This window comes from Elgaria multicarinata, chromosome 2 (assembly GCF_023053635.1).
Source record: "Elgaria multicarinata webbii isolate HBS135686 ecotype San Diego chromosome 2, rElgMul1.1.pri, whole genome shotgun sequence".
NCBI lineage: Eukaryota > Metazoa > Chordata > Lepidosauria > Squamata > Anguidae > Elgaria > Elgaria multicarinata.
This window is the reverse complement of record NC_086172.1, coordinates 84,137,770-84,155,189: the sequence shown is the minus strand read 5'-3', so window position 1 is coordinate 84,155,189 and position 17,420 is coordinate 84,137,770. Positions and strand designations below refer to the sequence as shown.

The window sequence follows — 17,420 nt, the reverse complement described above, 5'->3', positions numbered from 1 at the left end:
ATCTAACTTACATCTCATTTGTTTCAGTGGGTCTACTCTAAGTAGTATTAACATTGGAATGCAACCCGTAGGCTAAAATTTGAAAAGGAGAAAGGGTTTTGTGTGCCATCTTCATAACACAGCACTTTGTAGCACAGCACTTCTTACTGGGAAGAAGATGGGAAGGGAGAGTTCTAGAAACTCTTTTGACCTGTAACAGCCAGTCAGGCAAGTGGCTATTACAAGGCTGGTAGTAGATACACCACTGTAGTGGCCCATGGTTGCAACTTACACCTGACAGGGAGCTCCATTTAAGCCTGCCAGGGATCCCTGGAGCTCTTCTTCTCATAGAAGCAGTCTTCGATTATAAAGACATTTCAGCCAAGAAGAGCTTGTCACACTTAGTCACAAGTAAAGTGATAGCTAGCAGGTGCTGAGACAAACTGGACAATTCACAGGACTACATATGAAGCTCACAATACAAAATTGCCACCTAAAAAGTTCCACATTATGAAGAAAAGAGAACCATTTTAAATAGCAAAGAGGAAAAATCTTCCAAGGAAAAATATCTGTCAGAAGCTTCTCTTTTGTTGTTGTTTATACGGATGTTGGAAAGAAACTGAGTGGGAAAGAAATAGTTCTGTCCCTTACTTTGTGAACAGTAAGAGGCAAAATGGCTGATAGGAAGAGCAGACTACTCTTCTGATAAAGCTTGCAAGAACATTCTGCGCTCTACTGTGCACAAGAGCATTCTCTTACATTGGACTGTAGAGGCCATGAAGAAGAATTACATTATCTAAATTGTATTCTTGGAAAGGGCCATATCACAGTACTAGAGCAGATGGTTTATATGCAGAAGGTCCCGGGTAGCAGGTGATAGAACACCCTAGAGACCCAATGCCAATCAAATTCTGGGTTAGAGGGACCAATGGTCAGATTTGGCATTAGGCAGTTTCATCCAGACTTATTAATCGGAGTGCAAGATGGTAATTGAATTAACTAGCAAAGGATGGTGGTGGTGAATATGATCTCTCAAATTTATCTATATGAGCTTCTTGAAGGGGCAATTTCTCAATTCCTTACCTGAAAGAGTATGAAGATGAGGAAAAGCTCATATACAACACTGACACACAGCCAAAACCTCCAGTAGGCTAGAGAAACAAACAAGAAAATCAGAACACACACACACAAGGGACAGTTAAGAGGTGTATTTATTACAGATTATGTTTGACACAAGTTAAATATATACTTAACATGATTAGACAATGAGCTTCTAGGAAATCACAATTCTTAAGTAAAGTTCCCAAACTTAAAAAATACTGTTCACTTAGTGTTGCTTATCAAGGATTGTTTTGTGAAAGAGAAACATACTGAGGTGCCAAATTTATGAAGTCAAGATGAACTTTTGAGATCTTGAGTTGATAAAATCCCTGCTGAACAAATGATCCCCTTTGTTTCTCCAGTCTGATGAAAAATCCACATCTGCCATCAACAATTTATGACAGATCTTTCCTCCAGGCATTTGCTGATATTTTACAGACTCAGTGCTAATCCAATATGGCTTGCACGTTAATCTTTGTTTAAGTACATTTTCTAATATTTTGTAAGTTTTTTAAACTTTGTTTTTAAAAATTGTTTCTGCTATGAGAGTCATTCCGCTGGAAAGGTGATTTGCATATATAAGCAAAAGGTTTAACATTAGTATCCCATTCCCAGTCCAGTGTGTTTTGGCTGACTTCAGGTGTCACCTGTCTAAGAAGTGGCATCACTAGGTCAAGGAAAGTGCCTACCTGTATTCCTGTTAAGACTGTATTACACTAATGCACACAAAGTGAAAACATTTTATGGAATTTAAGAACTTATCCATAATTTTGAATTCTGAAAGCAAGAGGGACATAACACTGCAAACCCTAAATATATGTATATCTGCAGAAAGTAAGAACAAAAAGGTGTAAGAAGTGCTAGAGGAGGTCTGGAGAATTAAAGGCATTTAAACTTCTCCTTCCACAATTTACCTGTAGTGTCTGGATTCAGAAACCATATAGTAACCCCAAATTGGGGGCTGAATATTCAAAAATGCTGCGGAACATCCCCAGCACACGCTGCAGGAAATCGTGGGTTAACTAACCCTAGATTTGCCACCATTATATGCAAATTCCACCAGTGTGTCCATAAGCGTTACTGAGTTCAATGAGATTTACTCCTAGGAAAGTGTATAGGATTGCACACTTAGTCTGGAAAGTGACCATACATACAAATTCAGGTGAAGACTTCCAACATTAAGCTACAATCTGTTAATGAAATATTAAGTAGATTCTACTCAGTGGATATACGCTATGAAACAGAAATTACTATTTTTAACATGTACAAATGACTATTAGGAGCTATTTTATCACGTTTTTAATGCTATGAACAATTATTACCTGGATGAGGTCTTGAAAAAGGCCCATCTTTAGCTTGAGTGACTCCAAAACATAAGAAAACTAAAATGCTGGCAACAATACCTCTGGAAAAAAAATCAAGAACAAAACATTCTTTAGTGTATAATATTCTTCAGTTCATAAAAGACAACTCAAATCTGGCATTTATTGACCAATTCTTTTTTAAATATTCATGGAACATATAAAAACTAATTACTAATTTTAAGGCAGTCTTATCTTGATTTGACTCAAGTATTATGAAGTCTAGTTCATACTACAGTAATAAGCTGGCTGGTTTAAATATGATTCTGCAATCAGAAGCATATCAGAAGAAAACCGCCTTGCTCAACATAGAATTCAACTCTTGTTGCTTATTAAAAGCTATACTCAATTTTAAAAAAACACTTCACAAGCCATATCAACGAGAAGAATTTCTCAGGGACACTTATACATCTTGCCATGAAGGGTTTTCTGGTTGAGGAATGCTTTGGCAGCAGCTGACTTCCTTCCTGGCAGGGTTCCCATGGAAAGCCAACTGGGCATCTGTGTTTGGTTAGTTCTGGGGGTGATAGTAGTAACTGAATAGGGCAAATGTACTAACGCCGGGACCCAAGAGAGCTGCATGTCGGAAAAGGGATCCACCAGTCTAGAGTGGGTTTTTCCAGTTACCCGCATCAAGTACCATCACCTCTAGGCAACGTGGTATGCTTCAATCCATAAAAAGCTCTCTGACTCTTAAAAAGATTCTGGGAGACAAAGACAGCAAAGTGTGCAACCTCCATAATATGTAGCCAAAAGAAAAGTGAGACAAGGTGGGGCACAGCCATAAAGAAGTCTAATAGTGGGATGAGGTTAAAGTTCTCGACTATGATATATATTAGTTGTCCATATGTATGGAACTGTTTTAATGCAGTCCAACAGACACCTGAAGCTGTGCAGCAGATCAAATAGGGCTCACAGGAATTCCTCATCCAGTCTCATCCAGAGGTAAGAGCATTTCTCTTTTTCAGTGTTCAGCAGAGGAAAAGGTCTTCTCTCTGATCAGCGGCTGATCAGAAATAAGAGCTTTTCCTTGCAGGGCAGAATGGGTGGGACCAGGGGAGGAAGCTGCTTCAGTGCTGCTTCCTTTTGATCTTTTTCCTCCAGAAGCTTGTCCTATTTACTTCTGAGCAGACATGCAGAGTGCTGCCTAGCTTACTTGTGAGAAGACATGATGCAGAGACAGGCAGAGACTTTGTATTTGGGATGCTCTTTGAAAATGCTGCTGCGTGATTCTTTCCTGCTTATTTCTGAGTAGAAATGCAGAGGCTTGTCCTGCATACTTCTGAGTAGGCTTAAAATGGATAAAAACGACATTTTAGACCAATCTATTTTGCCTTTGGTCCACCCACAGATGGAATGCAGTTCCCAAGACCTTTCCCAGATTGGAATTTGACCATTGGACTGAAAAAGGATCCCTCCTTTATAGGGGCAGCTGTATCACATGTTATTCTTGTACATGTGAATCAGTGCTTAGAGAAAGTCAATATCTAAATACTACAAAACCTATTTAATGTAACTATAAGGTCACCAGCACACAAAGCACTGATACTGGGAAAGAAAAGATTTAATAACGGAATATAAAAATCTGATAAAGTCAATCCAGTTACTGAACTATAACACTGACATCTACTGAAAAGGTTAATGATGTATAATATTCCGTTCTAGGGCTGACTTTAAATTAATTTAGTACTGAATTTATGATAGGTCTTCAGTTTCAGTCAGGTTTCTGTCCTCTATATTAAGGTATACTATCTTTTTTTTTAAAAAGGGGGGGAAGCAGTATCTTGGTTGACAAAATTACTAGTGAAAGTATTGAAATTCTAATTGGATCAAAACATCAAAAGTTAAGAATAGTCTAGGTTTGGTACTCTGCTGAACAGAACTGAATGCCCTCAAATTTCTATTTATTGAAAACTAGCATACCACACTACAGACAAATGTTCAGTAGACAGAACCAAGTAGAATTCTATCCTATGAAAAGCTTGTAATTAGTTCGTGTATGTCTTTAAATTTCACACAATTCTATTTCTGATGTTCAGGGCTAAGGGGACATCCCACTTAAGAATTGCCATCATTCAGATGGATAAATACACTATGGACAATAATAAAATCCAAGGCAGTGAGTGAACAGGGAAACAATAGAGAAAAATATATATGCTTTTAATAGGATCCAAAAGCACATAAACTGTGGGCCCCTCTTGCACAACAACAGGGAGAGCATTCCAGAAGTTAAGTAGTACCACAGAGAAAGCCCATTTCCACACTGTTGCTAGATCAGGGATGGGGAACTTCCACCTCCAATAAGGCTAGAAGAGTTCTCCATCCAGCCTGGCAGCTTCTTCTCTGTCATGGAGGGAAAAGCTTATATCTCTGATCACCAGCTGATCAGAGATACGAGCGCCTTCCCCTGGGTGGCAGAGGCGTAGGGCCACAGGAAGTAGCTGATTCAATCCTCCTCCCTTGTCCTCCTTCTGAGTATTCATGCAGAGGTTTGTCCTGCTTATTTGTCAGTAGACATGTTGTTCATGCTTATTTTTTGGTAAACATGTGTCAGGTATAAGGCAGGCCTTGTACCTAGTGGTTAGATTTATTAGGAAATGGTTTTCAGATGTTCGCTGCAAGCTTATCTCTGAAGGAAGTTCCCATGGGAGTAGCTGGTCCACTCTTTTGTCTCGGCCTTGAAGAGGCTGGTTCTCTGGGAACTTCAGAGTGTTTTGGAAAAGGTGGGGGCCGCTCTTCGAAGTGGGTTGTAACATCCCGCCCTCTTGGCACGTGGGCTTGGTTTACAGGTCAGAGGACCTGTCTGTCAAGTGGCTTTGAATAGGCCTTAAATGCTAGTGCAAAGCTCAAAAGGCTTTGCTAGGTTTCATCTCCCGACGCAACGCCTGACCTCCCTCCTGCTGTGGATTCCATCTCTGCTTGGGACTTTGAAAGCACTCTGCACATGGACGCTTTGCTATTTGGACTTTGGATATCTAAGAACTGTGCCATGAAAAGCAGTGAGGCTTTTCAAAGACTTGGACTTGCATAAGCTGTAGATTCTGCGTTCGTGCCAAGACTCAAGTGGCAGGGAGTTCCCAGTCCTTAGCAGAAGGTTGGGATTCCTGGCCCTGAGGCTTAATCTTTCCTGAAGTTGTGGTAACAGGGTCAGCTCAGTAGCGGTAGGCTGAGATGGACAGGTGCAAGACGGATCTCTCTGCCCAGCTCTGGTGGCTCAGAGCAACCTTTCCTGGGGCTTTGTTTTAGGAGATTGGTCATGTTCCTTTGAGGTGCCAGCATATGCGGTGTCTGGAGAAGCTCAAAGCTTCTCCAGAGTACTGGTGTACTCTATTCACAATCACCCTCTGAGTGTTTGCCTTAAGGATTGTTTCAAAAAAAGAGAGCCTAAAGCTTTCTAACCTTCGTTCAGCTTAAAGTGTGTTTTGGAGACTCTGTAACCATTAAGCTTGTCTACCATGTTATTTCCTCAATAAAAGAAGTCTCACTGATGTGAGTGACTCGTGTCAGCTTGCCAGCACGAACACGACAACATGTTTTCTTCTACTATACACTGGAAACAACAGACCGGGGGGTGGGGAGGTGTTTTCAGACCTGCCCACTTTTGCCTGCAGACCCACCACTGGAATGCAGCCCCAATCACAAAACAGAATCCAGCATTCCCCACTCCAGCGCTAGATAAGCAATCAACAGGCAATCTACGGGTTGCAGTAGGACAACAGACCCTCTTCCAAAGGTCTTAGGGAAATAGCAGGTCTATACAGGGAAAGGCTGTCTTTCAGGTAACCCGACCCCGCATTATTTGGGGCTTTATATGTCAGTATTAAAACACTGAGCGCGGCTTGATATCTAATATAGAGGCAGTACACTTCTTTCAACACAAGAATATATGCACTGCCAGGTTTCACACTCAATATCCTGGCTGCTGCATTCTGCACTAACTGCAGCTTCCCAACCAATCTCAAGAGTAGCCCTAAATAGTGCGTATTACAGTAATCAAAATGTGAAGTTACCAATGCATGAATCACCATGGACAAGCTATCCAGAGCTAGGAAGGGACATAGTTAATGTACCAACTGAAGTTGGTAATAGGCACTCCTCACCACACAGGCTATCTGAGCCTTTAATGACAATGATGGATCTAGAAGCACCCCCAGGCTACGTACTTTTTCTTTCAGGGGGGAGAGCAGTCTCATTCAGAACAAGTAAATCCACCAATTCCTGGACCCAGAAACCTTTCATCCAGAGTCTCTGTCTTATCAGCATTCAGTCTCAATTTGTTGGTCATCATCTAACCCATCACTAGAGATATGAAGGCTCAGAAAAAGCCCAGGGGGGAAATGATGTAAATTTAGTGATCAGTTTCCATTGTTCAGGAAATATATTAAAAAGTTTCAATGGGAAGCATGATTTAAATCAATAATTTAAAGTCAAACTTTTTCTTGCTGAAAAAAAGCAAAGAGGGGTAATCGCTTTTATATAAAATAGATAAAATCACACTTATCAGAGAATAGCAATGGTGATGAATGAACACACATAATATCAGATGTAGCATAATCAAGACTACATACAGTTCAGTTTAGTGTACAGTTCACAGAGTCTAGTAACTCTGTAAAGGGAATCCAATTCACATAGATTATTTATAAAACCGTACCAAGTCATGGAAAATTTAAAAAACTTAATGAAGGGCTCGCACGTTCATTAAAGAACTATATGAAGAGCTCATACAATAAAACCAATGCAACAAGTTTTTCAATTCAAGTTTCAGGAAACAAGGTTGTGTGCATTAGAAGTAATGCAATCCTAACAAACAAGCCAGTAGCTTTTGATGGCAAATAATGATACTGAAAGATTAATTGCAAGGATTATACTGAACTCAGAACAGGAACTATCCATATATCCCCAGAGTACAATGTCAGCCAAGGAGCAGAGTTAACAAGTGATTTAAAGCCTAGACTCTGCTCCCACTCTTAAAACCTTATGTAGAATTAGGGGCTGCTTTCTCTTTACTTTGTAATGATTAGCAAAACTGACAATATCGTACTGCCCTTATACAAATCTATGGTGCAACCACACTTAAGAGTACTGTGTATAGTTCTGGTCACTGGACCTAAAAAAAAAAAAAAAGATATTGTAGAGGTGGAAAAAGGGCAGAAAAGGGCAACTAAAACGATAAAAGGGCTGGAGCAACTCCCCTATGAGGGAAAGTTACAACAGCTGGGATTGTTTAGCTTTGCAACACTGTAAGAGCGCTCTCTCGCTCTCACTCTTTTTTCTTTTTTTAAAGCGTCAACTCGTTCTTTGCTGACTGTTTACACCTACTGTCAAGAGCTGAAATGCAAACAAATGAAACCCGGAACCGAAGAAGCAACACAACCACCACCACTTTTTATAAAACTTGGTTTAATTTTATTTCCTTTGTGGTTACTAAGGAACAAGGATATCGACCTCTAGCCATACCTGGTGATCTTCAGAACACTACTTTTATTTAACTGGCCTAAGACACACACACCCTTTTTCCTTTTGCTACTGTAAACTTTGTTTCATCCTTGCTATCCATAATTTTCAGTGGTACTCTCATTTCAGGTGTGGGGAGGGAGAACCATTGTGTATTTGTATTGTTTTATCTAAAATAATAAAATACAATTTTTAAAAAGACCTGAAATGCACCACCCACAAACCTTTTTTTAAAAAAGCAGTCAGCATAACCTTCCCTGCCGAAAGTGTGGGTGAGAAATAGCACTGTCCTTTTAAAGAGCCTTACTTGCTTTAATTGTGTGGAAACCCCCTCACTAAATATCACTAAGGATGCCCTTCCAACAGAGAACTGGAAGGTGAGCTACTTCAAAAGTGGTTGGAAATACTGAATTGACTGGACTGAGCGACCTTAGCATTTGAAACTCTTCCAGGCACAGCATTATCAATGAACCTCCAACTACGGTAAATTGTTTTAAATTTTGTAGGTTAGAGATTTTAGATTACGTTTTTATTGTATTGTAATATGTATTTTTTGAGAACCATCCAGACAGCTTCGGCTATTGGGCGGTATAGAAATGAAATGAAATAAATAAATAATAAACGTGTGAGTCCCAATAGTTCTTCTCACACTTGGGAGCGAAGGGCTGTGGCTCTGTGGTAGAGCACATGGTTTGCACATAATCGCATTCAGTTTCTGGCATTTTAAGAGAGAGAGTATCAGGAGGAGAAAAACTTCTGCCTTAACACCACTGGCAATTAGATGGTAATAGAATGGATTGCTCCACTGGCCTGACTCTGTATAAGGCTTATTGTCTGCCAGTTTACTGCTGAGCCTCATTCAGCTTACATTTCAGCAGTGATACATGGACACAACTACCATTTAATTCTGAAAATGCAAACTAGGATACTTCCATTAACCTGAATTCACAGTCATTATCTAGAAGTATTATTTACGTACATACTTCTATAGCACCATCCGTGTGCATAGTGCCTCGAGTTTACAATCTCAGAATTAACCCAAAGTTCTCTTTAAATTCAGCGAGTTTACACTGCATTCTTTTATCTCTTTTCAATTAGTGCTGATGATTCAAAGATCTAAAAATAATAGATGATGTATTTCCACAAGTTCTAATTGGAAAATGTTTTCCTATTTGTGAAGGAATGCAGGGACACACACTTCAAATAGGCACCTGTGGCACTTGCATATCCACATCTGGAGAACTCGTAAGCATAACTGAAGACATATCATGAGGAAACATACTTTCTCAGTAATACTGCCGCTTGATGAAAAGACCGACAAACTCCCCGCAATAGAATATTACCGTAAGAAAAAACATGTGGAGTATAGCTCCAACAGCAGAGGGAACTCAAAATAGCAGATTATTAATGCTGGACTTGTATAAGTTTACAAAGCCAGGCTCATGTATGCACAAGATTCTTACTACTATGCTTCTGGTAGTTTAACTACTTTATGGGGGAAATCTATTATAATTTGTAATCAATAGCTATGCAACGACAGATATTGTAAGAACCTGCAGCCAGTGTTCTACAGTTGGGGGTTATACAGCCTGACTTAAAATTCTCTGCTAAACAGAAAATATTGTTTGAATTGTCTCACTGGGCCTAGGTGGCATTTACCAGAGGGAGCTGACACATTTACATAAATCATGGGGCAACATGTTTACTGCATTTTATTAGATTGTAAGCCTATGCGGCAGGGTCTTGCGATTTACTGTTTTACTCTGTACAGCACCATGTACATTGATGGTGCTATATAAATAAATAAATAAATAAATAAATAAATAAATAAATAAATAAATAATTTCGATGATCATCTCTCTTTTTAATAAACCAAGATCTGAACAAGCCTTTTGCCAGAGCACGCAGCGCCTTGCTTGCCCTTGCTGGGCAATCAAGCCAGGAAGTCTCTAATTAACCAGTTTGCCAAATTAGAGAAACTATGGTTTACCAGCTTCAGAACAAGCTGAGATATCAAAACAAGTAGTTTAAGATCCTGGCCTATTCCAAAACAAGGAACCAGTTTCCTGGTTTGGATAAAATAGGAAATTTTGGTTTGAGGGCAGTGCATGTGAGCAAAAGGCTTGTTCATATCTCCGCTTATTAAGATGAAATATGATTATCCAAACTAGGCGATAACACCCAATTACCCCAACTTCATTTCAATCAGGAATTTGATGCCTATAGATATTTTTGTCATAATTTGAACTGTGCTCACAGCACATTTTTCTCCGGAATTAAGCCAAACCACTTAGTGATCATTTGGCTGGCTGGGAATGCTGGGGTGGAAAGAGTTTTTCCTGTCTAATTAATTTAGGGTGCAATCCTATCCATGATTAAGACAGAAAACAGTCGTACAAACCCCAGCATGCCCTAGCAAGCCATGCTGGCTGAGTATGCTGGGAGTTGTAGGACATTTTTCTGTCTCAACGTGCATAGGACTGCAACCTTACTTTATTTATATTACAGGGTGGATTGCTTTAAATCAAGTTTCCCATTGAAATGTTTTCATATATTTCCTGAACAATGGTTCAATTCTGACAATTAAACCATATTAATTTATAAGAAAATAATTTAGAACTACATAGATTATTATTTACACTGTTTCATTCTTACTAGCAGGCTTTGCATCTCTTTGTCTCACAGTATATATTTTACATGGTTTCCTTTTTACCTACAGAGGGAATGTCTTTAAAATATTATCATATAGGATCTTTATTATGGCAGTTTGAGATGATTATTATATTTATATTCCGCCTTTTGTCCAATGCTGGGCCTCAAGAAAGCATTACAAAATTTAAAACATATACATTTAAAACCTATAAATAGAAATATACGAAGTTAAAATATATTAAATATATTCCAATATTAAAACATTTTAAATGACAGTTTAAAAGTCCTTGGCACAGGCAGAGGTCCCAATTATTCGCTAAAGGCCTGCCGGAACAAAATAGTCTTTGCCTGCCTCCTAAAACACATCAAGGAGGGAGCCAGTCTAGCTTCCCTGGGAAGAGAGTTCCAGAGCACTGGAGCAGCCACCGAGAAGGCCCTCTCCCGCATTCCCACCAGGTGTACCTGTGATGGTGGTGGGACTGAGAGAAGGGCTTCTCTCATCTTATACATGTCTCCTCAGAAGTAAATCTTATGCATGTCTCCTTATACATGTCTCCTCATAAGACAGTATAAGGAGCGCAATCTTATACATGTCTCCTCAGAAATAAATACCACTGAGGAGCTTACTCCCAGGTAAGTGGGTATAGGATTACAGCCTCAGTATGAGAATACAGCCGAATACAGAAAGATGCATACTGAACAATTTGTCTTCTCTTTTTCTTTCCAATGTTGCTCCTTTTTGCCTCACTTGGCTCAGCCTTGCCCTCACAAAAACAACAACAAAGTAACAAACAAGTACAGAATGCCCATGACTGATAGGTCAAAGCAAGGATTGATAGTTACTGAGCTTGGGGGGGCGGGAAGCAATTTCAATTTTTTAAAATCCAATTTTTTGGATTTATTTTAAGGATTTACTTTTATTCATCCAGCTATATATTGCTTTTCTGTCTTAAGTAACTATACTTCCTTTCTTGGCCCAGCTCCACCACTACATAAATACAGAACAACAATCCTATCTAGCTCATGTCCGAGCAAATGTGACTTTAGTTAGAGAAACAGGAAGCCCAGAACTTTTAAGAAGCAAGAGCTGTTTGTTTGCCTGGACAGAGCCATTTTCATGAGATGAAAAACCCGAATTAATGTCCATGTTTGATCAGTAGATAACTTCATTTTTATGAGACTGTAAGTGTAGATTTAGCATGCTTACAATGACGTTCTATCCCTGGCATCTCGAGATATGGGTTTCAGGCAAGGAAGAACTCTCACCTGAAACCTTGGAGAGCTGCTGCCAGTCAGGGTAAACAAGAGCAAAGGCTAACGTTTTGGTATAAGGAAGTGCAAAATTACTTAATATGGACAATTTAAATATTTACATATTTTGTAATAGTTGTTTTTACGACTAAAACTGGGAAATCTTTGCCAAATATACAATGCGCTGATAGTGTGACCAAATCCAAAGTCTAACAGAACTATAATAGAAAAAATGAAAACGTCACCTGGCAATCTAAAATTTTGTGCTATACTTTGGTGAAATCTAGTTACCTCTTTGTGTTGTAGGCTGTATCATGTGGGGTTTCTTCAAGCAGGGTCACATATCCCAGGGTGCAGGTAAGGATGAACAGGACTGTTAAGGTGTGTGCTTGCCTGTTATAAAGGAAAGAAACAAGTCAACAAATGGTGTTTTTTTCAATACCGTATTTCTTCAATTCTAAGACACACTTTTTCCCCCATATAAACATCTCTAAAAATGGGGTGCGTCTTAGAATCACGGGTGTGTCTTAGGTTTTTTTTTTCTGTTGGTGGTACTGAAATTAGTGTGCGTCTTACAATCGAAGTAATACGGTACTATTTACAGGTGTCTAAGTATTTCACCAAGCCTCGTGTGGCGCAGAGTGGTAAAGCAGCAGTTTCTGCAGCTGAAACTCTCCCCACGGCCTGAGTTCGATCCCAGTGGAAGCTGGTTCTCAGGCAGCCGGCTCAGGTTGACTCAGCCTTCCATCCTCCCGAGGTCGGTAAAATGAGTACCCAGTTAGCTGGGGGAAAGGTAATAACGTCCGTGGAAGGCAACGGCAAACCACCCCGCTATAAGGCCTGCCAAGAAAACGTCAGCGAAAGCTGGCGTCCCTCCAAGATTCAGTAATGACTCAGTGCTTGCACGAGAGGTTCCTTTCCTTTTTTCCAAGTATTTCACCAGGCTGAATTGAGTTATTTATATAACACTGTTGCTGACAAAACTGTTTTCATAAAAATGCATCGAAAATATAGACTTAAAAGTTCATCTGCCAAATATATTGATTCAGAGAAGATTCATAACAGCACTATGTACATTGATGGCGCTATATAAATAAATAAAATAAATACTACTAATAATAATAACAACATAAGAAGTGCCATGCTGGAGCAGACCGAGGGTCCATCTAGTCCAGCACTCTGTTCACACAGTGGCCAACCACAGACCAACAAAGCAGGACATGGTGCAACAGCACCCTCCTACCCATGCTCCCCAGCAACTGGTGCACACAGGCTTACTGCCTCAGATACTGGAGGTAGCACATAACCATCAGGGATAATAGCCATTGATAGCCTTTGCCTCCAGGAATTTATCCAACCCCCTTTTAAAGCCATCCAAATTGTTGGCCATCACTACCTCTTGTGGTAGTTAATTCCATAATTTAACGTCTGTTTATGAACCTCACAAATAAAATTTTAGCTAAAATAAGAAATTCCTTTTTCACAGCCACACTACAAATACAGTCTGTGGGCTACGGTCCTTGCACCCCACCCCCTATGTTACCATTGTATCCCTTCGTAGATCATCTGGCATTCTGGAGCCTACGGAAACACTCGCAATATAGATCACGGAAACAATTGGTTTATACTGTGTACCGGACTTGTTCCCAGCAGGGAGGCTCATTACTATGGCAATTTTAAAACAATTTTTCTCAGGGGAAGAACTGAAGTGAATGTAAAAGATCCAAATTGGCTCTTTCACCAAAAAGTTGTATGTTAAAATGGGGTCATTAACCATTTTTTAAGATCTTTCCATGGGCAGTAATGCTGCTTTGAAGGGGATGGTATTTTCTCTATATAGAGACAGCTATTGCAAGAAAGTTATAGTAGCTCACATGGTTTGAAAATCCAATGGGAAATAGACCTTTATATGCAGCTGGTAGAAGACCAATAGAAACATCTTTGGCTATCCTCCCCCTGTCAAGACCATTTTGGCACAAATCATAGAAACATCTTTAAATACATAGATGGCATTTTATCACCATCAAATTGTCCAAAATTAACCCAGGGATGTCTCTGCTATGCTGGAGGAGTTGTGGGCTCAGAGGGACCCTAATACATATGTGGCTGGAGAGCCCAGTATTGGTAGGCTATACTTCATATTTCAGGTGAAATAACAAATCAAACTGTGAACTTCTGAAGTGTCTTAATTTTATTAGCGATATTCACCGGTACAAATGAATATCAAATGAACAAGGACTTGTTAAGACTTTTATTACCAGCTGCTCATTTGGAAGTGGCAGCTCATTGGAAAATGGGTGATGGCATCGTGAAATAGCATTGGTTGAATAGAGTGTAGGGCATAACATTATTGGAAAAACTGGCTCATAAACTAGGAGGGCTGAAGAGGGTGGAGACTTGAGACTCATTTATTACAGCTTAGTTTCAATTTATTGAGTACATCAGCAGAAAAATAGGAAAGCAGGGCCCAGCAAACATTCAGTGTAAATTCTGTAGGGAGATATTATGGCATATAACTGAAATGGTATTATCTGTATCTTAAATAAAAGTAGAATGGGTTAAGTTGTACCTGTTACCAAAAAAATCTGCAACTTTATAACTTAAAATGCAGGTATCCCAGTCTTTGATAAACTGAAAAATCCTACTTTTAAAGATCCACATTATAATGCTAATTATAAGGGACAGTATGTGCTTATTTTCTTCATCTGAAATCATTTGTTAACTCCAGTGGCCAATTCACAAAATAAACACTAAGTCTGGAAGATGCAACAATATTTTTTCAACTATCATTGAGAAGAGGAATAAATCATAGAATAGTAGAGTTGGATGGGGCCTATAAGGCCATGGAGTCCAACCCCCTGCTCAATGCAGGAATCCACCTTAAAGCATCCCTGGCAGATGGCTGTCCAGCTGCTTCTTGAATGCCTCTAGTGTGGGAGAGACCACAACCTCCCTAGGTAATTGGTTCCATTGCCGTACTGCTCTAACAGTAAGAAGTTTTTCCTAACATACAGCCAGAATCTAGTTTCCTGTAACTTAAGCTCATTATTCCATTAGTTTCTGCATAGGACCCCCATATAGGGAAAATGCGGTGTCCATGTTATGTTATGTCTCAATTTCTGCAGTCCACTGAACAACAGCTACCTGATAATATTTTAAGTATGAAACAAAGGACAGACAGAATCTCTCTCAATGGCTGTTTTTCCATATTAGAACATTCTTGTCCCAGAAGTCCCAGTAACTTGTAGATGAAAGTAAACAGCTTTAATTTATTTGGACTAAATGAATAGCTGTTTTGGTAACTTTTATCTCCAAAAAAACCTACTAAACCATCCCAAACCTGTATATTCAAGCAAGACATGAACTTAAGTTCAAGGAAAGGACAAAGGCTCTAGTAAACATACAGGAGGGAATCAGTTTAAAAGAAAATCAGCAACAGAAAATACAGCTAGCTCTAGATAAACATGAATGGCGATTTCCCAGAAATCCTTATGAGAAACACACATATGTTAATGCTTCATCATTCTGCAAAAGCACCAGAGCTGAAGGAACTTAAGAGATGCTCAGGAGCAAGCCCCCCCCCTCCAGTATATTTATTTATGGAATTTCCACCCTTCATCCTAACTTTTCAGAGCAGTGTACAATAAAAAATACAATAGAACTATATCATATCAAATCGCATCATTCTTCGTAACACATATGCAACAAAACCATAAAACTGCAGACAAAGGCAATAAAACCAATTTAAAATACTTGGGCAAATAAACATGTCTTAACTTGGCACCAAGATTATAATGTCAGTGCCAGTCAAACTTCCTTTGGGTATTCCGAAGGGAAATCCACAGTCGGGATGCCAACATAGAAGCCCTTGCCTTTGTACATACATAACATTTTACGAACTGATGGTATTCTGAGATGACTAACATCTGAAGATATTAACACAGAGACAAGGTGGCTAACGTTTTAAGTATTTTTATACCTTCGTGCACTTCTGAAGTCATTCCCACAAGGCCAAACCTGAAGTGATTTCAGCAGATCCATGTGAAATGCAGTGGCAGCTTTAATGTGCGGCATGGGCTGCGGAAACTGAACCATTTCCCTGACCTGTTGTCGTTGTCCCGCTAAAACAGTTTTGTTTAAAAAGCTCTCTTTCAGTGGGTATCCATGACCAGAAGTAACATTCATGGGCGAAAAACACCGCTTAAAAACTGGAGAGCCAGTGTGGTGTAGTGGCTAGAGTGTTGGACTGGGAGTCAGGAGATCTGGGTTTTAGTCCCCACTCGGCCATGGAAATGCACTGGGTGACTTTGGGCCAGTCACAGACTCTCAGCCCAACCTACCTCACAGGGTTGTTGTGGGGATAAAAAGGAGAGAAGGATTATGTACGCCACCCTGGGTTCCTTGGAGGAAAAAAGGCGGGATATAAATATAACGAATACATAAATTTAGGGGGAAGCACAGGCAAGAATGTTCATCTCTCCTTTCAGCCCCCACCAACCCAGCTTTGTAGGAATTCACCATGCCCCAGGTTAGGTCATGTTCCTATCGCATCTACTTTGGCTCTCATTTGAGTCATGTTAAAATGCTGGAGATTACCATACAGATTACTATAATAGTTAAATTAAACCCAACATTTATCGTTACACAAAATGATGAATAGATACAAATCTGACATAAAAAAATGACAACTTTCAGAATCAGCGGGGGAACATTTCAGTCTTTTCAAACACTGCTGACTGAAGATTTCATTCTTCCCCCACACACACACAAAAAAGGGGGGGAAATAAAAAAGGAAAAGAACATCAGAGAGAGATTCCAGTAAGACACTGCTAAACTACAATCTATCAGTAAGTGATTCTATTTGTTTAAGGCTCAACTGAGACCGGGGTTGTTGTTTTTCTCCCATTAAAGTTGCTAGTTTAGCTTTGTTTAGGAAGATGGTGTTGTAAGCAATAACTGTTGTTGTGAATGGGATTTGTGCTTACCTTGTATGCACAGGAGCTTTGCTTAGCAATGTCACAGACTACAAGATTGTCCACAAGAGCTCCCTCCGCTTGTACATACAGAAGGGGCAGCTCGACCAGACCCACTCTGCATGCTCCTCCCTAACCCCATTCCTAACATCCACAAGTTAAGCAGAACATTGGGAAGATCATCCATATGTGTACAACTATAAATGCGCAATCTCTCCTTCTTGACATGCTGCTTAATGCCCTAACTTTTTGTAAATATCCTAAAAGATAATTAGTGCAGACAGTCTGAATTTTGATGTATCTCTTAGTATCTAGTGTTACTTTAATCACTAGATACTAAAAAAATGCATCTAAATTCAGATTGTGTACACTTGATTTTCTTTCAGGACATTTACAAAAAGTTAGGGAATATTAGAGTATCATCACACACAGTAGTTAAAAACTCATTTGAAATGACATTTTGTTTGCATTATGTTTGCAGAATAAATGCAAAGAACTAATCAAAATAGCAGAATCAAACAGTGGCAAAATAATTAAGTCCATGATCTACAAAAAGATTTCAAAACTAAGTGTTTATTGTCCAAGAATGATGAACCATATCATCAATTGGGATGAAAATATTAAAGCTAATAATACTAAAGCTAATACT

The 17,420-nt window shown here is 39.4% G+C and overlaps 1 protein-coding gene across 1 annotated transcript in view; it reads right to left on the bottom strand.

Moving 5' to 3' along the window:
• PTDSS2 (phosphatidylserine synthase 2) overlaps positions 1–17,420 on the bottom strand; it is a 42,785-nt gene that overhangs the window by 21,162 nt on the left and 4,203 nt on the right. Inside the window, exons 2-4 of the mRNA XM_063117060.1 lie at positions 12,090–12,191; positions 2,403–2,485; positions 1,063–1,130 (exon numbers count right to left, since the gene is read on the bottom strand). Of these exons, the coding sequence (XP_062973130.1) occupies positions 1,063–1,130; positions 2,403–2,485; positions 12,090–12,191 (253 nt within the window). The remainder of the gene's footprint in view (positions 1–1,062; positions 1,131–2,402; positions 2,486–12,089; positions 12,192–17,420) is intronic.